The sequence below is a fragment of the Ambystoma mexicanum genome, chromosome 4p, assembly GCF_040938575.1.
Source record: "Ambystoma mexicanum isolate Mex_15411 chromosome 4p, UKY_AmexF1_1, whole genome shotgun sequence".
Taxonomy (NCBI): Eukaryota; Metazoa; Chordata; class Amphibia; order Caudata; family Ambystomatidae; genus Ambystoma; species Ambystoma mexicanum.
In genome coordinates, this window is record NC_090927.1 from 993,996,448 (window position 1) to 994,020,503 (window position 24,056).

The 24,056-nt window shown below is 47.0% G+C and overlaps 1 protein-coding gene across 2 annotated transcripts in view; it reads right to left on the bottom strand.

The window, feature by feature from the left end:
* The window catches only part of CRYBG1 (crystallin beta-gamma domain containing 1), a 1,845,005-nt gene that overhangs the window by 371,885 nt on the left and 1,449,064 nt on the right, over positions 1–24,056 (bottom strand). For both annotated transcript variants that reach the window (XM_069606577.1, XM_069606578.1), the window contains one exon: positions 19,035–19,147. In XM_069606577.1, coding sequence (XP_069462678.1) covers positions 19,035–19,147 — 113 coding nt within the window. The remainder of the gene's footprint in view (positions 1–19,034; positions 19,148–24,056) is intronic.

Sequence of the window (24,056 nt, forward strand, 5' to 3'; positions counted from 1 at the left end):
GGGAGTACCAATTAAACATAGATGTTAATCATGGACCAAATGGAGGACGGCTTTTGGCGAAAAGTCCTCCCTGACTGGAGGAAGAATCCAGACAATAATGTTTTACAAATGTATGTATAGACATCCAAGTGGCCGCTGAACAGATATCATTGATTGGGACACCCCTTTAAAGAGCCCCAGAGGTTGCCATGCCCTTGTTGAATGAGCCCTTAGGCCTTTCGGCAGGCCCTTGCCCGCTAGTCTGCAACATTCGCCAATTGCCAGGATAATCCATCTGGATATTGTTTGTTTTTTTACTGCATGGCCCAATGTGGGACGACTATATCCAATTAAAAGTTGATCAACTTGGCAAAATTTACCCATGCTGGATATATAAAAACTGAGAGCCCTTTTTGGGTGCAGCCTATGCAGCCTCTTCCACCTCCTTCCCTGGATGAGGTAGTGGGTACAATGTTGGTAAGGTAATTTCTTGTGACAAGTGGAAGTTGGAGACCACCTTTGGTAAAAAAAAGAAGCTTTTACCTTGAGAGGGACTTTGTCTTTATAGAATACCGTATGAGGAGGCTTGCAAGAAAGAGCTTACCCTGCGGGCTGATGTTATTGCAATAAGCAAAACTGTTTTTAATGTCAAGAGTCTTAAAGGACATGAGTGTAGGGGTTCAAAGGGAATACATGTTAAAAGCTTTAACACCAGATTGAGGTCCCAAACATGTACATTGAATGGAACTGGTGGGTATACATTAGTACGGCCCTTCAAGAATTGGATAATCAAAGTGATCTTTAAATATGAATCCTCCTGTGAGGAGCGCTTGAAAATGGAAAGTGCTGCTAGGTAGCCATTAATAGTTCCAATCGATTGGCTAAATGTAACAGAAAAGAGAGCACCATAGGTGTGGCACATAGAAATGGATCCATTACGTCACCCGGGAGACCCCAATCCTTGTACCTCAGCCTTTCAGAAACTATGTGTGAAGGCTCTAAGTGTCTTGACCTTTGGATGGAGAACCCGACCTTCCTCTTGTGAGAGAAGATCCTCTCTTTGTGGAAGACGTATTGGAGGGCAGATGGACAAGTCCAGAAGGTCTGGGTACCACGTCCTCCTGGCCCAATCCGGAGCAATTAGGATCATGAGTTTCCCGAACTTTCTCAACCTCTTGATTACATGAAGAATGACAGGGACTGGAGGAAACGCATACAGGAGTGGAAAATCCCAGTCCACCACAAACACGTCTCCCAGAGTCCTCAAGGGGGAAATTGCCTGGAGCAATACTTTTCGCACTTCTGGTTGACACCGGTCGCAAACAGATCCACTTGAGGGGTTCCCCAAAGGGTGAAGATCTCTTGAAGGACTTCCTGAGCGTGTTCCCACTTGTGGAAGACTATGCTCCGCCTGCTCAGAACGTCAGCCGCCATGTTCTGCTTTCTGGCTAGGTGAACTTCTGATAGAGAGATTCCTTCTTGTTTTGCCCAGAACCAGAGCTGCATTGCCTCTTTGCACAGTGGTAGTGACCCTACACCTCCTCTCTTGTTGAGGTAGGACATGGCCACCGTGCTGTCCATCATAATCAGGACATTCCTTCCCTGTACAGAGGGCAGAAAGGCTTTAAGTGCTAGTCTGATTGCCCTCAGCTCCAAAAGGTTGATTTGTAGTTTGGACTCAGATGGAGACCAACGACTGCTGATTGTCAGAACATTGGTGTGGGCTCCCCACCCCGTGAGTGAGGCGTTCGTCACTACCATTATCTCCACCCATATTTGCCAAAAAGATTCTCCTTTGAGAATGTTGTCTTTGCAAGCCAAGCACAGAAGGTCCTGAGCAACTCTGCCCGGAACTTGCAGGTGGTCTGACATCCTGCCTGAGAACTGGGACCACTGAGTCCTGAGAGGCCATTGCAGGGATCTCATTCTCAAGCGGGCCTCGGGCACCAGTAAAAAATGCAGGATGCCATGAGACCGAGCACCCTCAGAAAATCAAAGGCCGGAAGCTGCCGGGCATTCTGGAATTTGGTAACCATCTGCAGAATGTGTTGAACGCTCACCTCAGATGGCAAGGCTGTTCCCGAGGAAGTATCCAGGACTGCTCCGAGTCTTTGGGATGGTATCAAGTGGGACTTCTTGTAAATGAGGGAGAAGCCCAGTTTGTGAAGAGAGTGGCAGGTTACGCTGAGATGTTCCCGGGCTTGTTCGGATGAACGAGCCCTGTCTCTGCCAATCATCCAGTTAGGCGTAGAAGTGAACCCCCCCCCCTCTCCTGTGACTCACTGAGACCACCACCATCAACTTGGTGAAAACCCTTGGGGCGGAGTTCAGCCCGAATGGCAGAACTCGAAACTGATCATGAGAACCACGAACCTCAGGTACTTTCTGTGCTTGAGATGGATTTGCACATGAAAGTAAGCATCCTGAAGGTCCAATGATACCAACCAGTCTTGGAGTTGGAGAGCCTGAAGGATCTGAGAAAGGGTAACCATATTGAAATTGTCCTTTCTGAGGAACTTGTTCAAGTTTCTCAAGACCAAGATGGGTCTCAATCCTCCGTCCTTTTTGGGAACCAGAAAATAAGGGGAATACCAACCCTTGTTCCTTTCCGCTACAGGTACATGTTCTATTGCACCTTTCTCTATCAGGGTCACAATTTCTTGCACAAGAAGCGGATCCAGAATTTTGACAGAGTTCTATCCCGGTGGATGATCCTGAGGCCTTTTTTGAAAAGGAAGGCAGTAACCTTCGGCCACCGTTTCCAGCGCCCATGCATCTGAAGTAATACCCCACCATTCATACAGATACTGAGAAAGTTTGCTTCACACCGGGGTCTTGTGGGCCAAGGCCACAGAGTGGCTTAGAGGCGGCTGAGGGTAAGGTTGCCGCTGCTGGAGCTGATTTAGCTCCTCTTCCTCGTCCACCACGCGCAAATCTTCTCTGTCCCCTTTGTCCAATTTGTCCTCTTCCTCTTCCAATTGAGGAGTAGAAACAAAAGCACTTAACCCCTCCAGGAAGATGAGCCCGAATAGGGTTGTTGAGGCTGTCTAATGGCGGCGCTAAGGGATTTAGACGCCGCCTTTGAGGTCTGCAGCTTCTCCAAACTCTCCTCCGCCTTGCTGCCAAACAACCTCGAGCCATCAAAGGGCATGCTGCATGTCTTGTGCAAACCCTGACTTCCTTGATCACGCAAATCTGAGTAAAACCGTGGTAGCAGTCATGGATCTGATGATGCTGTCTGTAGTATCCAAACCTGACTGGAGACATTCACTCATTGCCTGCTTACCATCCTTAATGATCGCCAGGAAACAATCTCTTTCTTTCCCTTCCGGGATCTATTCAGTGACTCTCATTCATTGAGGCCATCTTTTCTATCAAGTGGCATACCCATCGTGTGTTATCAAATGTCTGCCTCTCCCGGACGAAACCTGATTGAATGGGTTGGACTAATTTTGGAATTAACTTTTCTAGCCTTATCGCAAATATTTTTGTGAATATTTGTGAATCTAAATTTATAAGGGCGAAGGGCCGGTACGACCCGCATTGCGTTCTATCCTTATTGGGTTTGGGAAATACCATTACTTTTGCCTCCTCCATGGTCTGGGTAACGCTTCCTGTAGCATCAAAGGACTTAAAAAGTGAAACCAACATCAGAGTCAGTATTTCTCTACATGTTTTATGGAACATTGCCGTGTAACCATCCAGGCCCAGAGCTTTATTGATTGGCAGACACATAATAGCCGCCCGCACCTCCTCGGGGGAACATTTCCCCTCAAGCTTTCCATTTCCCCTTGATCAACTGTGGCAAGCTGACAGAGCTTAAGATAAGCCTCCTGGGATTAGCTCACAGGAGGAATCCGTAGAGTAAGTGCGCAATAAAAGTTTGCAACGGTCTGCACCATAATCTCGGAGGAGGCACTAATAGAGCTCTGTGCTGTTTGTATCCAGAGGATTACCCCTGCAGCCCCTTTCTTTCTTACCTGCCGCGCCAGCATAGTCAGCTTTATTTAATACCGCTGCCTCATATATAATAGCGATTTTTCAGCCTGCCTAGTCTCACCTTTATAATACCGCTGCCTCGTATATAATAGCGATTTTTCAGCCTGCCTAGTATGTAGCAGATCTAATTGTCCCATAATACATCTATATTTCCTTCTAATAGCCGCCCCCTTATTAGTCTCCATTCGAGCTATCACCCCCATCAATTGTGTTTCTAACTCATCTTGAAATGACGCTAACTGCTTTTCCAGCTGAGCATTCTTTGCTATAAACTCCCCTCTCAGAGTTACCTTGAAGGCATCCCATACCATCCTTTCCTGCATTCCCAGGGTTATATTTATATCAAAGAACTCCTTAATTTTATCTTGAATTTTGCCCCGAACCACCGGGTCTTTGAGCAATTGAACTGGGAATTTTCAAAGCCTTAGCCCAGATCAACCCTTCTCATGTTGTAAACATATCGTTAAAGGGCCATGATCCAAAATATCTATGAGCCCCAACTCCATTCCCAGTACTTACCCCAATATTGTATTAGACACCCAAATATAATGATATATGATATGATATGGCATTTGTAATGCGCCTATAAACAATTGTTTCAAGGCGCGACGAGGCAGGGAGGGGGGGGACAAAGGGAGACAGACAACGATCCTACTAGGCCAGGTGTCATTCAGATCGCGCAAGTGCAAGGTTAAGGGGATGGGAAAAGTGCAAGGGGGAAAGGGAGGGGGGAAAGTGCAGTACACGGTTAGTAACGAACAAGATAAATAATAAGGGCCAGCTGGTGGCAAGTGCAAGATAAGTGCAGACAAGTGCTGGGCAGAGGGGCTGTAGCGATCCAGATACAGTCCCGCAGTGCAGGGGTTGCCGGGAAGGCAGTGCAGGGGAGAGTGGCTGGGCCAAGGACAGAGATTGGTGTGTGGCCCAGTTGCTGATTTAGTACAATTTCAGTGATTTAGCAAGGGAAAGAGGGAGAGAAAGCAGAAGCAAAGAGGAGGGTTTTGAGGCACTTCCGGAACCGGAGATGGTTCTCCTCAAGTTTTAGGGAGGCAGGAAGGCTGTTCCAGAGGGAGGCCCCTGCAGCAGAGAGAGATCTCCCACCAACTCGTTGCTTAGAGAAGCGGCTGACCCTGAGGGAGTTGGAGGCGGATGAGCGAAGGGCACGAGAAGGAAGATATTTAGGAAGGGAGAGTTGAAGATATTTTGGCCCCAGGAGGCCTTGTGGACAATGCAGAGGGTTTTGAACTTAATCCTCGCAGCCACAGGGAGCCAGTGTAGCGATTTCAGTCCTGGAGAGATGCGGTCCTGGGGCTTGAGGCCAAGGACAAGTCTCGCAGTCCTGTTCTGGATGAGTTGCAGAGGGCGGAGAGTAGAGGCAGGCAGATTTAGGTAGAGGCTGTTACAGTAGTCCAGCTTCAAGAGAACCAGGGCTCTGGAGACAGTGAGCTTCTGGGGGAAGGAGAGGAAAGGAAGGATACCTCTGAGGAGGTGCAGCAGGTAGTGTGACTTCTTAGAAACGTCAGAAATGTGAGGCGAGAAGGAGAGAGTGGAGTCGAAGATGACCCCGAGGTTTTTAGCCTTGCAGGTAGGAGCAGGAAGAGGGCCAAGAGAGGCCGGCCAGAGAGCTGCAGGGAAGGAGGGAGTGGGTGTCATGATGCCTACCCCCGGAGCACCAGGCCAGGCCCAGCACCCCCGGAAGCAGGCATCATGCCCTCGGGTAAAAGCCCAGCGGCTCCTTATAGGGGCTCTTTGGACTCAGTCCTGGCACCTTTGGCGCCAGGCTCATGTTGGACATCAGTCCTGGCGCCATAGGTGCCAGGCTCATAAAGGGAGGTGTTTTGTGCACTTACCTGATGCAGACCATGCTGCACGCTTCAGGCCTCCCTGAGACCTGAAAGGGACTATTTTTTCATAGGGACTATTTTTTCACTCGGGCGTGGCCAGGGAAGGATACATACCTAGTTGGGGAAGGATACATACCTGGGACTTCTTTGGAGGCTATTTAAGCCACGCCCAGACAGCAGCTCATGCTTCGCGTTGTTCTGCTTCCTGCAGCTTAACGCTCACCGTGTCTGCTCCTGGACTCCAGCCACGCCCGCCTCGAACCTGGAAGACCTGCAAGGAAGGAAGAGAAGAGAAGGGTGAAAACCAAGGACTATTTCAAACTTCTTACCTGCATCCGGAATCTTCTCGCCAGCATCCCTGAAGAAAGACTTCCATTTAAAAGCATCGCGTTGCTCGCTGCAGCGCCACGCTTCACTCACCTGTCCTCGAGACATCTCCCGGTTCCATCGCGGCTGTCAGCATCGGACGCCACATCTCTGCACCTAGGGGAGAGAGGAAGAAACAAAAGGTGAGCAGAAGGAACACAGAAGGAAAGCCTGATTAACAGCCATAATACTTACCGGCTTTTCTTCCACATTTCGGGTTGGCGCCGCCCCGTTGGCAGGTACCGTACCCCGGCCCCTATGGGGAAAGGACAAGAGACATTTCTGGGGAATGATAAGGACATTTAGATGGATCGCCCTCATCACTACTCACCTCGGCAGTTTAACCCCTCGACACATCGCCTTCATTCTGCACCTGAAATAAAGGACAGATCACAGGTTAGAAAGACAACATAAAGGGGGCCTCACTTGAACTTTGAACTTTCATACTTACGGCGCATCGCTCAGGAAAGTCAAGTGGATTTTGCCAGCGCCATTCTGAAAACCAGTGAAGTAACTGGACGAACACGCGCCCCTGCACCAGAAGCAGGATGGAGAGTTCATCCTTCCAAACCATAAGGTGAGCTTAAACCGGGGTTTGGAGGAAGTTAGAGAGGAACAAAGGGGGAAGGGGGAAAAGGGGGAGCTAGCACACTATTCTGCAGACTGTTAATCCCCTTTCTCATCTGCAGAAGGATATTCCTACGGGCCAGGCAAGCACGATTTGGAGGTCCTGTCCAATCGGTGTTCCGGGTCCTGCGCATCACGCTAGAAGAGGCCACAGCAATCCAGACTAGACCAGCGCCCCCGTGGGAACCAGGTGAGCGTTACAGAACGCGAAGCCTTCCTACAAATTCCCACCCAGGCGCTATGGAAACTTCCGAAACTGACCAGTTGGCCCAATTACTGGGGGAATTACGGGCCGAAGTACACGCCGCTCATCAAGAGACTAGTGCCCTCAGGAGGGAAGTGATTGTAATAAAGGATAGAGCTGATGACCTGGCTAGACAGCTTTTGCAAGGTCAAGCTGGACAAACTCCTTTACCCGGTTCCGGGGGGAACCCCGCTCCTGTGGTTTCCAGTAACCCGGTGCAGATTAATCTACCTGGAAACATGGCGCTGGCACCACCTGAACGCTTTGCTGGGGACCCCAAACGATTCGCCGTATTCATGAATCAGTGTCGTTTGCACTTCCTATGCAGACCTGGGGCCTTCCCTAATGATCAGACCAAGGTAGCCTTTGTGTTGTCATATCTCAGCGGCTGTGCTGCCGATTGGTCAGTCCCACTGGTAACTCAAGATGACCCGATTCTTCGTGATTTTCAAGGATTTCAAACAAGCATGGAAAGGTTATTTGCTCAACACTCCCAGGGACAGGCTCTGGATGACGAACGTCTATCTCTGCGACAGGGCAATCAAGACCTTCTATCCTACATTGCAACCTTCAATAGACTAATTGTGGAAACTGGTTGGCCAGAGGATAAAAGAATCACGTTATTCTATCGAGGTCTACGCGGAGAACTTAAAGATGTCCTGTCACAAGTTGTAAATCCGCCCCAAGAATGCACTGAATATATAGACTTAGTGGTCCAATTGGATCACAGGCTGCAAAACAGAAAAGCAGATCGGTCCAAGTTTGAAACCCGGGTGTTGGCCAAGACCCACGCTAACCCTAAGGGGGCTGATGCCTCGGAGCCTATGCAAATCGGAGGTGTTAAAGGACCCCTAACTCAAAAAGAACGGGAAAGAAGACGACAGATGCAATTATGCCTTTATTGTGGGTCCTCTGGACACTTTCTACGAGATTGCCTGGTTAAGCCGCCCAAGAAGGTGGTAGGAGCCGCTGATAAAATCCATGGAAACTCTGTATCGGGAAACGACCACGCCCGGCAAGCGTAGGGGTCCGCTTGCCGAGCTTGAAAACTAACTCTCAGACCTCGCATTTCATTGTGCCAATGGTCCTCGTAGATCCGGAACAGCCTAAACGGTTGCATGCTATAAAGGCATACATCGATAGCGGGGCTATAGGAAACTATGTGGATCGAGAATTGGTCTCTAGGATAAACCTCCCTCTGCGTCCTAAAACCAACAAAGATGTCATCACCACAGTAGATGGAACCGAAATTGCCTCTGGACCGGTAACACATTCCACAGCTGAGGTGACACTTGTAGGTCCGGATGGCCATCGGGAGGCAGTTGTGTTTGATGTAATCAAGGCTCCACAGTTTCAGCTTATTCTCGGAATCCCTTGGTTAGAGACACATAATCCTCGAATTGATTGGCGAGCGAAGAGAATAACCTTCCCGGATTGTGCACAAACCTGCTACCCAGAAAATCCTAAGATTAATCTAGCATCAGTAACCTCTGTCCCCGTGCAACTACCTCCAGAGTACCAAGACTTTCAGGACGTTTTCCAAAAGGAACAGGCCAACACGTTACCTCCCCACAGATCGTACGATTGCCAAATCGATCTGGTGCCCGGTGCACAACCCCCTTGTAGCAGGATTTACGCCCTTACTGAACCAGAGAATCTGCATTTGAGACAATATTTACATCAATACCTCGCCAATGGTTTCATTCGCCCGACAAAGTCCCCGGCATCCTCAGCTTTGTTCTTCGTGCCTAAAAAAGAAGGCGACCTTAGAACTTGTATCGATTACCGCGCATTGAACCAGATAACTGTTAAAAATCGTTACCCTCTGCCTCTGATCCCTGAACTCCTTGACCAGGTGAAGGACGCTTGCGTATACACCAAGTTAGATCTCCGGGGGTCTTATCATCTGGTACGAGTAAAAGAAGGCGACGAATGGAAAACGGCCTTCCGTACAAAATATGGACTATTCGAATACCAGGTTATGCCTTTCGGGTTGTGCAAGGCGCCTGCAGCCTTCCAATTCTTCATGAACGATGTCCTTCGGGAACTCATCGATGTCTGTGTTGTCGTGTATATCGATGACATTCTTGTGTACTCCTCTTCGGAATCTGATCACAGAAAGCATGTCAGGGCCGTCCTAGAGAAACTGCGCCAGCACAAACTGTTTGCCAAGCTGGAAAAATGTGTTTTCCATACCACCGAGGTTGAGTTTCTCGGATTCATCCTGACACCTAAAGGGGTCCAAATGGATTCACAGAAAGTGGATGCCATCCTCAAATGGCCATCACCTAGTTCGGTGAAAGGTGTCCAAAGCATGCTTGGTTTTGCCAACTTTTATCGCAGGTTTATCCCGGAGTTTTCACGTGTGGTGCAACCCATCACTGCACTCTTGCGAAAAAATAAACGTTTTGAATGGACCGAGGAAGCCGAACAGGCCTTTCAGGAGTTGAAAGCTAAGTTCACGTCCGCACCTATTTTGAAGCACCCGCGTCCCGATCTCCCATATATAGTCGAAACCGACGCGTCCAGCTTAGCCATGGGAGCTGTCCTGTCTCAGAGAGACCCTGAAACCAACCAACTGCACCCCGTAGCATTTTGATCCAGAAAGTTCTCGCCGCCGGAGATAAATTATGCGATCACCGATAAGGAACTATTAGCCATTAAGTCCGCCTTCAAGGCTTGGCGGCATTATCTCCTCGGCGCCCGGCATACCATCACCGTGATCACTGATCACCGAAATTTACAATATTTAAAAACTGCCAAGGCTCAATCGTCTCGACAGCTCCGATGGGCTTTGTTCTTTGCTGAGTTCGATTTTGTAATCACCTACCGCCCCGGCTATAAGAATGGTAAGGCGGACGCTCTATCCCGAATTGGAATGGAAGAAATAGACACAAACTCAGAACCTGTGCCGATAATTCCCGAACAAAGAATTTTGGGGATAACCACTTTACAAACCCTTGAAAACATTCAAGCACGAGTGAAACAATTCCTGGACTCTTCAGCCTTGCAGGATTGGATCAAAAGGGGGTCTAACTTTTCAGTCAAGGATGGATTACCTTACTTCCAAGGACGCTTATTTTTGCCAGAAAAGGAATTGCAAGAACTGGTTATTTCCCGTCATCATGATACCCTGATGGAAGGACATCCTGGCATTGCCAAAACAGAAGAAAAGGTTAAACGACAATTCTGGTGGCCTTCCTGGCGAAAGGATATTAAATCTTTCGTGATGTCCTGTGGAGTTTGTGCCCAAAACAAAGGTCAAAAGACAAGACCCGCCGGTCTTCTTCAGCCCTTAGACATTCCACCAGCACCTTGGCACACCCTGTCACTAGATTTTATCACGGACCTGCCCTCTTGTAATGGTTACAATACTATTCTGGTCGTGGTGGATTTATTTTCCAAAATGGCCCACTTTATTCCGTTGAAAGGATTACCTTCAGCCTTTGTTCTTGCCAAAGAATTCCTCGAAAATATCATCCGTTTGCATGGATTCCCGTCCATATTAGTCTCCGATCGGGGAAGCCAGTTTATTTCTCATTTTTGGAAAAAGTGTTGTCAACTGGCACAAATCGACGTAAGACTCTCGACCAGCCACCACCCACAGACCGATGGTCAGACGGAGAGAACGAACCAGACCCTTGAACAATATCTACGATGTATGTTGCACCAATCGGAGGGTAATTGGAAGGACATTTTATGGGTGGCAGAATATGCATACAATAACTCGATACACTCTGGAACTGGTCAGAGCCCCTTTTATACCCTATATGGACATCACCCTCGTACTTCAGACTTGGACTCACCTCTGAGCCTTGAAATGCCCGCAGTGGACCATTTGCATTCTACGATTACTCAAGCCTTCAAGGATGCAACTGCACATTTGCAACATGTGAAAGGGAAATACAAAAAGAATGCGGATCTGCAATCGAAGAGAGGCGCTCCATACCAAATAGGGGATCAAGTATGGTTGGCTACCAAACACCTATCACTCAAGGGGCCTCGAACTTTTAATCCAAGGTATTTAGGCCCTTACTCGATCAAAGCTATAATCAACCCAGTGCACCCAGGAACCAGATTAACAAAGCCACCAGAACCGATTCAGATAGATGGGGAGCCTGAATTCGAGGTGAAGAACATTTTGGATTCTAAGATCTCAAAATCAAAACTTTTCTATCTAATTGATTGGAAAGGGTACGGGCCTCAGGAAAGGTCTTGGGAACCCAGTGATCACATACATGCACCTCGGCTGGTAAAAAGGTTCCATCGGAATTTCCCAAACAAACCGAAACCTCCAGAAGGAACGACCTTGGGAGGGGCCTTGGGGGGGGAGTGCTGTCATGATGCCTACCCCCGGAGCACCAGGCCAGGCCCAGCACCCCCGGAAGCAGGCATCATGCCCTCGGGTAAAAGCCCAGCGGCCCCTTATAGGGGGTCTTTGGACTCAGTCCTGGCGCCTCTGGCGCCAGGCTCATGTTGGACATCAGTCCTGGCGCCATAGGTGCCAGGCTCATCAAGGGAGGTGTTTTGTGCACTTACCTGATGCAGACCATGCTGCACGCTTCAGGCCTCCCTGAGACCTGAAAGGGACTATTTTTTCATAGGGACTATTTTTTCACTCGGGCGTGGCCAGGGAAGGATACATACCTAGTTGGGGAAGGATACATACCTGGGACTTCTTTGGAGGCTATTTAAGCCACGCCCAGACAGCAGCTCATGCTTCGCGTTGTTCTGCTTCCTGCAGCTTAACGCTCACCGTGTCTGCTCCTGCTCCTGGACTCCAGCCACACCCGCCTCGAACCTGGAAGACCTGCAAGGAAGGAAGAGAAGAGAAAGGTGAAAACCAAGGACTATTTCAAACTTCTTACCTGCATCCGGAATCTTCTCGCCAGCATCCCTGAAGAAAGACTTCCATTTAAAAGCATTGCGTTGCTCGCTGCAGCGCCACGCTTCACTCACCTGTCCTCGAGACATCTCCCGGTTCCATCGCGGCTGTCAGCATCGGACGCCACATCTCTGCACCTAGGGGAGAGAGGAAGAAACAAAAGGTGAGCAGAAGGAACACAGAAGGAAAGCCTGATTAACAGCCATAATACTTCCGGCTTTTCTTCCACATTTCGGGTCGGCGCCGCTCCGTTGGCAGGTACCCTACCCCGGCCCCTATGGGGAAAGGACAAGAGACATTTCTGGGGAATGATAAGGACATTTAGAGGGATCGCCCTCATCACTACTCACCTCGGCAGTTTAACCCCTCGACGCATCGCCTTCATTCTGCACCTGAAATAAAGGACAGATCACAGGTTAGAAAGACAACATAAAGGGGGCCTCACTTGAACTTTGAACTTTCATACTTACGGCGCATCGCTCAGGAAAGTCAAGTGGATTTTGCCAGCGCCATTCTGAAAACCAGTGAAGTAACTGGACGAACACGCGCCCCTGCACCAGAAGCAGGATGGAGAGTTCATCCTTCCAAACCATAAGGTGAGCTTAAACCGGGGTTTGGAGGAAGTTAGAGAGGAACAAAGGGGGAAGGGGGAAAGGGGGGAGCTAGCACACTATTCTGCAGACTGTTAATCCCCTTTCTCATCTGCAGAAGGATATTCCTACGGGCCAGGCAAGCACGATTTGGAGGTCCTGTCCAATCAGTGTTCCGGGTCCTGCGCATCACGCTAGAAGAGGCCACAGCAATCCAGACTAGACCAGCGCCCCCGTGGGAACCAGGTGAGTGTTACAGTGGGTGTGCCGATGAGTAGAATCTCGGTCTTACTGGCATTAAGGCAGAGGTCGTTGGCGGCACACCATACCTGGATAGCAGTAAGACAGTCAGATATGAGGGAAGGCGAAGAGGAGGCCGAGGGTAGCCTGAAAATGAGCTGGGTATCATCAGCATAGCACTGAAAGTAGGGGCAGAGAGCAGCGATGCGGTGGGCGAGAAGTGTCAGGTACTGGTTGAACAGCCAGGGAGAGAGGTTAGAACCCTGGGGGACACCACAGGTAGAGAAAAAGATGTCAGACAGGAAAGACCCCAGTTGGACTTGGGAGGGTCGATTTGAGAGGAAAGAGGTCAGCCAAGCCAGAGCCTGACCAGTGATACCCAGGTTATCACGGAGACGGTTGAGCAGGATGGTATGGTTGACAGTATCAAAGGCAGAAGAGAGATCAAGCAAAATGAAAACACAAGGAATGTTAGAGTCAATCCTTGAAAAAGATCTATGGACAAATAAAACGTAAACCCCTGGATTCTTTTTTGAGTCTCCTTCCACGAGTCCACCAATGCTAATCGGGTCATGCACGTTTTCAATTGCTGAATCGGACCTCTGTGCACACAGTCCCTTTCGGCAATCCTGACTACATGCGGGTCCCAGGCAATGTTAAATCCCCCATCAATATTATGTTGCCCACTGCAAACTTTTCTAACTTTGGCAAAGCTGCCCTCAGGAATCCATCCTGTCCTGTGTTAGGCGCATACAGTATAGCTATTGTGTAATGCACTCTCCCCCAGTGGATAGGAGCAAAAATATATCTGCCTTCTCTGTCTGCCTCTATCGTATGTATTTGTAATCCTACCAATTCCTTCAGCGCTATAAGGACTCCTCCAGTCTTTCCATGGGCATTAGTTTGTAAAATATGAGGATACCCCCTAATTCTTAATTTGTGTCTATCCGCCTTTTGTATATGGGTCTCCTGGAAGGTCAATATTTTTGGTTTCCCCCGTCCCAGAAAGTCTTTTAACCGAAGAGTTCAAACCCCTAATATTCAGTGTCAACATTTGGACCAATGTTTACCCCACCATGACCTCTTTGGCTTATCAATTCCCATGATTGCTGCTGCCCCTCTCATTCCCCTCCCAAGTGCTCCAGATATGATTTTGAGGTGGGAGTAATTTTACTCCCTATTTTTAAACTTTGAGAGTAAATGTGATTTTAAGAGAGTAAAAATGACTTTTCTCCTTTGCAAGTGAGTAAAATGTATGTGACATCCAGCCGACGTGTGCAAAAACTGTCTGGAAACCATTGCTATGCGGCAGCTTTCTGCATTGTGACAGAATACACCTTGCAATATTTCTCTACGGCCTGGCCAATCTAACTCTCCAGTATATATTTAAATGTTGAAAACATAAAAACCTAGCCAATTACATAGTAAAGCAAGCATGAATTGTATTGTGTGTTTTAAGGTTCGATAGCAGAATTGTCTTTTGATGTTTAATGACGGTCCTCATTTGCTGGAGCTGTTACTACCTAATTGTATGCCAATGTTATGATCCAACAGTGCAGAGTGGCAAGTGCTCCATGCTAAATTCTATATCTAATCAAAATGGTTATTTGTATAGCGCCTTTGGCAAAGCCCTGTACATAGTAGATATTTATCACAATTATCACCAAACCAAAGTCAGTACTCCTTTATCGACCTTGAAAGGATGAAAGGCTGAGTTGGCCTTGCCAGGATTCAAACCTGCCACCTACAGATCACACACAGATTGCAGCAACTAGTGCTCAACCGGCTGAGCTATCTTATTGGCTAACATCCTTCAGAGGTTGGTTAACTGAATATAGACTGAGGTATAATAATCAGTGCCTGGATGTTGGACGAACCATGTATGAAGCGCTACATAAAGTTAAATACTTATCTGGATTATCACAGGGACAGGTTTTGCTGCGTTTCTATTTCAATTACAAACGTAACTTTCATTTGTTTGTTTTTGAACAGCGCTTGCACTTCCTGGAGAGTCAGGTTTTGGATGTTTTAACTGTAGTCTTGAAGATTTCAAAGGCTAGAACACCTGTGATTGGTGTAATGACAATCACTCACTCTTGAACAAAGACTCTGCTGCCACTGACCATTTATAGTAATGTACCCCATTGACTGCAAGGTTGAATGGATGTAAACTAGACCGTACAAAGTCATCATTTTACACACTGTTTTTGTAATTAGAGTGTAAACTAAATTATAAGTGTAAACATTATCTGCCTGCAAATGATTATGCACACGACACAGGAACTCTGAAAAATACAATTGTGCAATACATATTAATTCTCAATTGCAACTTAGTTTTCCATCTTATTAATTTTACAATCCTAAAATGCTAGGAATATAATTATGCACAGTGTTTGTTTGCTCCAACAACGGCAACACTGCAGAAGCTGAATAGAAATAAACCATTCCTTTTATCACAGTGTGCAGTTTCTTTTTTTGAAAGACTTCACAGAAATGCATTCTGTTTCAGAGGCTTTTATTCATGGCTTACAATTATAACCATGTAGATAAAAATCAAAAGAAGCTTTCTGGAGTCTGTCAATTAACCTGACCTTTGCACTGCCCTCTGCTCTAAACCTTTGTGTAAATGTACACACGAAAATAATAAAGCTGTCGTATTGACAAGATTTTAATGCTTAAAAAGGTCCAGTACGCACCTTATCTGAGGGCCTGCCCCTACCCAACCCTCCCCACCCCTACCCGTCCTAACACCCTCCATCCACCCCTTCTCCCAACCACAGACTCTCTGGTCAGACTTAGCCATCCCACCATCCTCCCATGTAACCAGTCATGGGAACTGAGTCCCACTTGCCACCCGAAGATATTGTAGTTGTAATGGTTTATTTATAACACGCTTAATACCCAGAGGTTTCCAAGCGCACACCCGGGGATTGAACCTGTTGCTCAGCGTCGTCGTGCTTCCAAGACAAGCGTGTTGCCCCTGAGCTATCCTCCCAAGACAAATATACTGTAAGGGTCTACTAGGACCAATACCCTCCCCCCAGATTCCAAGCGCCTAGGTACCCCCCTCCCTCCTTCCCAGGCATCCACCATCCTATCACCCCGTCCCCCCAGGGCATTTGTTCTATCTTTAGACAAAATCTGCATCACCACTGCCCCCCCTTAAAGCCCATACTCCAGTGAACCTACTCAGTCTCCCGGGCGGGTGACTTTCCTCTCGATTCAAAATCCTGAGCCCCTCCTCGCAGGTGGCAATGTGATGCTGGCGACCCTTCCATGAAAATAATAAACCAAAGAGGAACGTCCATCTGAATCTTACTTGCTCTCAGGACAGAACCCTAACCACCGTCCCCATCAGTCTCTGCTTCACCAAGTGGACTGCGGTAGATCTTGGTACATATGTATTTCCGTGCCATTAACTTTAATGGGGCTTGCCTTGCTGGCAGCTTGCAAGATTGGTTCTTTTAGTTCGTATTGCTGAAGCGCCATTACTACATCTCTGTGTCTGATGCCTGGCTCCCCTCTTTAGGACCCACACGCTGGATCCGATCCAGAGGGACCTCCCCACCCAGCTCCAGTAGGTTGGCAAAGACCTGTTGCATCGTGACTCAAAGATCTCGGTCTACCACACTTTCAGAGAGCCCTTTTACCCGGTTAGCTCTCCTTGAGCGATTATCAAGATCCTCTGTATCTCAAGATTTTGTGTGACTATTGCCAGTTGGTCTACCAAAATAACTATTTTATGTGGATCTTCCGCCAGCTCCTGAATGGCATTTTCCATTGCATCCGTTCTTTCCCCCAATTCTGCAATGTCCACCTTAACCTCTTGGAGAGATTGGGCCAGCTCTGTTCTAATTAGGCTTAATTGTGAGTGTAATGTCTCTGTCATCTTATCACTAAACTCTTTGAAGCACTGTTGAAACACTTTGTTGGTTACTGCTCGTCACGCCTTCACGGTTGATGAAATTCCAGGCCCCTCTTGCTCTTGATGAGACTCATCTTCACCCGGACCAGTCTCCCCTTCCCTTTACCATTGATATTGGTATTTTATTTCTATCGCGCTTGTACACAAGTGTTTCAGAGCGCGACAAGGCAAGGGAGGGGAGGGGAACAGGGGAGAACAAAACAACGATCTTACTAGGCCCAGTAACATTGAGAACGCGCAAGTGCATGGGAGAGGGGAGGGGAAAAGGGCATGGAAGGGGGGAGAAGTGGAAAGTTCGGAGTAAAGAGAAACAGATAAAAAATAAATAAATAATAATGGCAACAAACAGTGGTAGTGCAGCCAGCAAGTGGCAAGTGCAGGGTTTAAGGCAGCAGACTGGGTAGGTCTGATAAGTGCACAAAGAAAAAAGGGGTTGGGGGGCTGTATGGGTACAGACCCCAGTGCAAGGGGTGGCCCGGAGGCAGTGCTGGTGGGTGGGTGGCAGGGTGAGCAGGTACCTGGGCCCGGAGGACAGAGGGTGGCCAGGTGCACGGTGCCAGGAGAGAACAGATCAGCAGGGGAGAGGGGGAGCAAAGGCAGAAGCAAAGAGGAAGGTCTTGAGGTGCTTCCGGAACCAAAGATGGGAGTAGCAGGGAGGCTGTTCCAGAGGGAGGCCCCAGCCGAAGACAAACGACTGACCCTGAGGGAGTTAGCTCTGTAACATACTGTCCTGCTGCTTCCTTGCCGGTTTGGGGGTTGGGATCCCATCCTTGGGTTCTTTAGATTTATGCCTCGCCATCTGTAAATATCCAGCTCTTCCCACCTACTTCTCAGTCCATGGAGCTGGACCACTTTCTCCTTGCCTGCTCCGCACCACACTTATGAGTCTCTGCGGTTAAGGTATAGCAGCCCTCACAATCAATTACAGCCAGCCACCATATTGTTCACGTGTGCAACCACAAAACTCCGTAAAATGCAGTCTCAGCTGGTGGGATCTGGCACTGCCCAGACCTTCTCATTCCTCATCCACCCGGATACAACCTCCGGGTGAAAGCGCCCACTCCCCAAGGCCTGGAACCCGCCGCAACAGGTGTATCCCCCCTGCTTCACTATTTCTGAGGCGCCCTCTTTAAAGATCCAGCCTGTATTTTGGGTGGTGGGGTTGCCACCTTAAATCTCCAGAACTGCCGGGCCCCATTCACAGTCCAACAGTGGGGTAAGAGACGGCCATGATGTATCCCTGCCGGCCCCTCCCACAACCAAGGGTATAACTAACCTGCAGTTCAACAGCCACTTCAAGTTCCAGGCCTCCGCTTCCCACAAGTATCTTAATGGGCTGTATGAGGCCCAGATGCCCATCAGAATGTCCATCCAAAAACACCTCTGGGATCTATTATTTTCCGCCCCAAGCCAAGATGTTACTGGGTCGGTGACGGGCTTCACTTTGCTCTAATTAATGGCGCCTCACTCCCGGGGCCACATCCTCCTTTACTGTCCTCGGTCTGCCACACTGCGGTCTGCATTCAAGTACGTACCGTTTAAATCGTACCACCTGTCGGGAGAAGTGCTGGTGTGGTTGATCAATTGCGAGTGCTTTCGCAAATCCACTATTCTGCTTCACTACGGAGGGAGGAACCCACCTTGAGCCTCCCACAGCCCTCACGGGCCGATCTCTGTGAAAATGTCAACGGCCACTCGGCTTCGGTAATCGCATTACGCCACACTCGGGATCCGCAGGGGAGACCTGTAGAACTTGCTACTCAGCTTCCTGCCATGTTGCCCGACTTGCCACGGGAGTTATCAGCGCCCCGCCGGGGTCTTTACTGCAGGTTCTTTATTGTTTAGGTGGTGCCTGGAGGGAGCTCACTCCTCATAGTGTTTGCTTCCCAGCAGCCATCTTAGAATCTCCTAGTTACTTGTTCATTTAAGGTAATTGTGCTTTTTCCTCCCGATACCGTTAGAACTACCACAGTGTAAGAGATATTTTAAAGGGTTGTTCCTTTTTCCGCAAGGGCATGCATAATATTCTGTAAAACCTGGTTGAATAGTTCAAGCATACGTTGAATACTAAATCTTATTTTTGCTCTACAATTGTTCAGAACATGCTTTCTTTAAATAGTCAGAACCTCTTGAAGCTTTGGCTCTTAAGTGTGAAAATAAACCTACTACACAAATACAGACTCTGATGCATGACATCAAAAGTCACGTGCCTGAAGTACAACATTGCATTTTAACACTGGTTTGGAAGAAGCAGTGACATCCTAGAGGTGTGCATTCAAATATTATCACTTTCAATTAAATACTGTTCAAGTTCGTATAGCCTTTTCATGCTTACCTGCCGGACAAAACCCTGCACGACCTTGCCACAAAGGAGTCCTCGATTTGGTTAGTATTATCTTCAAATATTTGAACAATCCCTTGAAATTCAGGTTCAGAAAACAACTGGACCTTGAGTGAGCAAAAACAAAACAGGTGAGGTAAACCCAAATGCATTTCCTACCATAACCTCATATTTTATTGCACAGAAAGTATTTGAAAATAAAAGTTAACTTTTCTAATATACTGCACAAAACATAATTTTTAAAGAACACGTGGGAGTTGGTGGAAACCAGACAAAAAAAAATATGATTATCAGGTATTGATTTCTATAAGCTATGAGTTATCACCCCAAAATACAGAGAACCTGCACCCCCTGACTATACTTTTACTACGCATATAAATACACATTTAAACGAAAATGCTGAATCCCAGTTATACTGCAAAAGAGGATCAGGGTTGCAGGGGTGTGTGGTACAGGGGATCGGGGTGTCCCCCGCAGTCTCAGGCCCAGCTTGTGCCATTGCACAATGGATGTCATATCTATATGATCACTGCATGCCAGCAATTCGCATTTTTGCATTCAGAACTTCCATTTGCGATATTTTCGGGCTTGCAGTGATCTCATAGATCCAGCCATATTATGCGGTAGGTGCTCCTGGGACTATACAGTAAATGAAACTGTCACAGTATTATTTTCCAAATTTCAGGGTCCATTTGAATGGGTTTCTACTATATGCAAAGTGAGGCCTTTATTCTGCACTGGACACCAAGTTTTGGTTTTACAGAACAGGAATATTTTTATAATGTTTTTCACTATACTGAAAACAGGCACTAAGGCCATTTTGTGTGCAGCACCTAATATGTAATCGTGAATAGTAAGAAAACATACTGTACAATTTGACAGATTCAGTGAAAAAGTTTACATTTCAATATCCAGGAGTCACTCAATGCAGGCTACCCGAATGGCAGCATCTCAGAAGAGCTCCGTTGCTTATCCACCAAACATCAAACAAAGATATCTAGCAAAAACATGTTAAGGTACTATTCCCGGTTTTGGCGGTGTCAAAAGGGTGAGGTCTTATCTGCAATGAAGTACCATAAGACTTGCAGTATCTTATATGTGTTGCGCCAAAGGGGACTCCACAAGTTATTAATGGTGAATGCTAGTGCAGCATAAAGCACAGTGAAGGGCAGATGAAGAAAAGGGACATTTCTGTTTGGACCTGTTGGTACCGGAAGGACCCATGCCCTGAACTCCTGCTCAGACAACAAGTAACCATTCGCTGACATGTGTTTTCTCTCTCCATTCCCACAGGCCATCCCCACCATCACCAGGCAATGCCAACGACATCACCCCTCCTCTAAAGCATGGACTCTGCAATGCAGCAACCTCTCCCACATCAGCCCCAAGTCCATCGGCCCAAAAGTCCATCAGCACCCCCTCACTGTCCACAACACGGAGGTTTATGCTCACCCACGTCTGCTCAGCTATCACCTATACAGCAGATATCGCAGACCTAATCACTATATACGACGTTGACGCCATCTTCATCAGTGAGACCTGACTGACGCCCACCTCCAAGACGTCCTTGTCCCTGACAGCTCCAGCCCTCCTAAAAGCAGTGAAGCACTGCATCAACTCGCTACCCACCCATGCCATACCACACCACACCACACTCTTTATATCGAAAAATCCACCACCACCAACACCATCTTCATCGTCAAAATCAGCAAGATTCGCCAGCACATGCATCCACAGACCCACCACCTCATGTTGCTCCTCACGAAATCTCCACAACCTGGACAACATTCAACACACTCTCGACTGAGTGCTGGGTAGAAACCCTGGCCATCCTCAAAGCCGCATCGTATACAAACGACAACCACCCAGCATTCAACCTCAAGAACTTCCACGCAGAAGCTCTCGTTCACTACCTGGAGATCATCAACAACAACTCTAACTCAAGGAACCCTAAAAACTGGACAAATCCTCCCATTACTAAAGAAACCCACTCTGGATCCCTTCCAACCTACGTAACTATCGCCCCATTGCCCATCTTCCCTTCCTAGGTAAGATCATCAAGAAAGTGCTAGCCGCACAACTGCAGCTACACATCAACACCAACAATCTACTCCAAACATACCAATCCGGGTTCCGATCCAGATTCAGCACGGAGAAAGCAACCATACAGGTGGTCAACGACGCCCTCAACATCCTTGACGATGGCCACCCCTACCTCCTGGTTCTACTTGTCCTCTCTGCAGTTTGACACAGTAGACCACCAGGCACTTACGGACACTCGCATCAGTGTATGAGGATCAGCAACCTTGTCCTACGCAGGTTCAAGTCCTACAGTGCCAACCGCCAGCAGTTTGTTCAGATGGACTCCTCTAGATCGCCAATGCTACCCGCCACCTGTGGAGTCCCGTAGGGTTCCATCCTCTCTCCAGTGATCTTAAATCTATACCTGGAGCTGCTGGGAGCCCTTCTAGCCACACACAACATCTACCTCCAGCAATAGGCTGATGACACCCAGCTATACCTCAAGATCGCCTGTGCCTCTTGATACAGATCATGGTTCTGTGCCGACACGGGTTCAACCAGACAGTCTTTATCAAGGTAGGTATGATTAATTCAAGTGAAAAATATTTCAATGAGTTGCTTGTCCTAGTAATATCTCGTCTTAATGTTATGTGATACTTTTTTTTTGTACAGCGCAAAATCACCCATAGGCCTCAGAGCGCTCACAGAGAGGGACAACAGAGAACCAAAAGCTGATGCTATGAACTGGTGTCTAGGGCGTAGAGAGGGTTAGCATCTCACTAGTTTTCTCCCTCATCAAACAGAAAGGTCTTGAGTTGTTTCTTAAACACAGTAAGAGACATGCTGTTCTTAACCATGGGGGGGCAAGGAGTTCCAAACCATAGGTGCCCAGAAAGCAAAGTTTGTACGTGGTTGATGCAGATCATAATTGCAATTAGAGCAGAGGTCTCTTCTAAGAGGTGCCGTCACTATCTTGTTAGCGAGATAGTTGGAAGCAGTGCCAGCTAGGCATTTATAGACTATAACTGCGCCTTTGAATTTGAGTCTCTGTTCGAATGGAAGCCAGTGGAGCTTCCTCGTGGGCGCTGAGATTTTTGTACGTCGGCTCAGTCCATAAACTGCTCTAACCACTCCATTTTGCATAGTTTGCATTTTTATGATATTGCTCTTAGAGGTGCCCACCAGGAGACTATTACAATAGTCTAACTTTGAGTTTATTATGGCCCCAGCAAAAGTTAAATAGGGGCAAATTTGCCAGATTAGATTCGAATAAAAAGCACAGGTTGATTTAAAGTATTAAAAGAAAGATGGGAGTCCAAAGAAATTCTCAATGTTTTTACATGATCTAAAACCGCAATATAAGTGTTATTGATCTTGAATTTTCTGTATTGATCATGAATTTTTTTAATCTTTTAGGTAGTACCAAGTATTAAAAGTTTGGTTATCCCTTCATTGAGTTTGTCGCCATCCAGTTTTGGACGGCCCTAAACACATCCTTGACTCTTTGCGCATCCTTTTCATAAATTCCAGACAGTTTGAAAACCAACTCGGTGTCGTAGGCATAGTTAGTAAACCGGCACCCAATGTTTGCAGCATATCGCACAAGAGTTTAGAGAAGATATTAAAAAGCAGCAGGGACAAACATTACCCCTGCGGGACGCCACATGTCAGCAAAGTTTTAAGGGAAGAGAAATTTCCCTTTGCCACTGCTGCCATCCTTGGACCGAAAAAGGATTTGAACGATGATTGATTCAATAAATTGTCCAATAACAATTAGTTGCAATTTAAAAAGCCCTCCTGCATGTTAGTAACAATCAGCTTCAATCTTCCAAGATACATATAAATGTGTGTAATTTTTTCAAGATCCAGGAATATGGACCGTGATATGTATCAAGGTAAGTGAATGTAGAGTATATCTGGCACAGAACTGCGATGTGAATTAAGTAAGCTATGTGAACAAAGACTATGAGTACTGTGAGGGCATCTTGAAGTAAGACGCACAGATTCTGAATTAACAATAAAACATTATTAACTTAAAGGACAGGATCAGAAAAGTCATATCTTGCCCTATACTATGGTGAAATTTCCCTACCAAACCAAAACTAAGGAAAAGGTAAGTCCAAGAGTTAAACTTAAGAATTTGTTTGTGTCTAAAACCTACACTTGCCCTCACAACTAATCTATACAATGTGTAGGGATGGCAGCAACCAACAAAATAGTGTTCAACACAAAGTTCGGAGCTTTGTCCAGCTCATAGCTTTCTTTCAGCTCCCTTCCCCAAGTATAAAGCAGCTCTAACAAAAAGTCTCAGGGTTGCCTTAAATTCAGGATGCTACAGAGTTAACCAGTATTCGGGGGGGTCCCTTCCCCAAGTTTCAAAACAGTTCAAGACACAAAATATCTTGAAACTCCGCCCTCAAGTCAATAAGTAGGTAAAACCTCAGGATCCCCTTCCCCAAGATTCACTTTCAATGTTACATTGATATCATTCAGTTTTACTTAAAGTTTTGCACCACACTTGCGCACTCTGTACATGGTTGTTCTTTGTACAAAAATGTCTTGAATTAAAGTTGCAGTTCAAAGTATATGTTTATTATTTGTTGTTAAATATACTTTTCTTTGATTCATTTTTTAAAGTGCATCCCCAAAGTGCCATTCACCCTGGAGCTCATCATACATTGGGTTCACTTGTATTCTTAAAGTTCAGTTTGCTTTAAAGTTCAATGTATATTGGTTTCTTTAAAATTCAAGGTATTGCTCACTTGTAGGTTCAGGACATATGGATCTTTTGAACTTGGCACGTTTTAAAGCTTCATTCCTTTATAATCTTCGTAGGTAACACTTTTCTTTCAGTGCAGTGTTCAATAAGTATGAAGATATATTTGTTAAGCTTTGCATTCGGTTCAGAATTGAATAATTGTCTAAGGTTTTCATTTAATACCCTTTGTTGTTATATTCAGTTCATATCGTAATATGCCTTTGTAGATTGCCTTT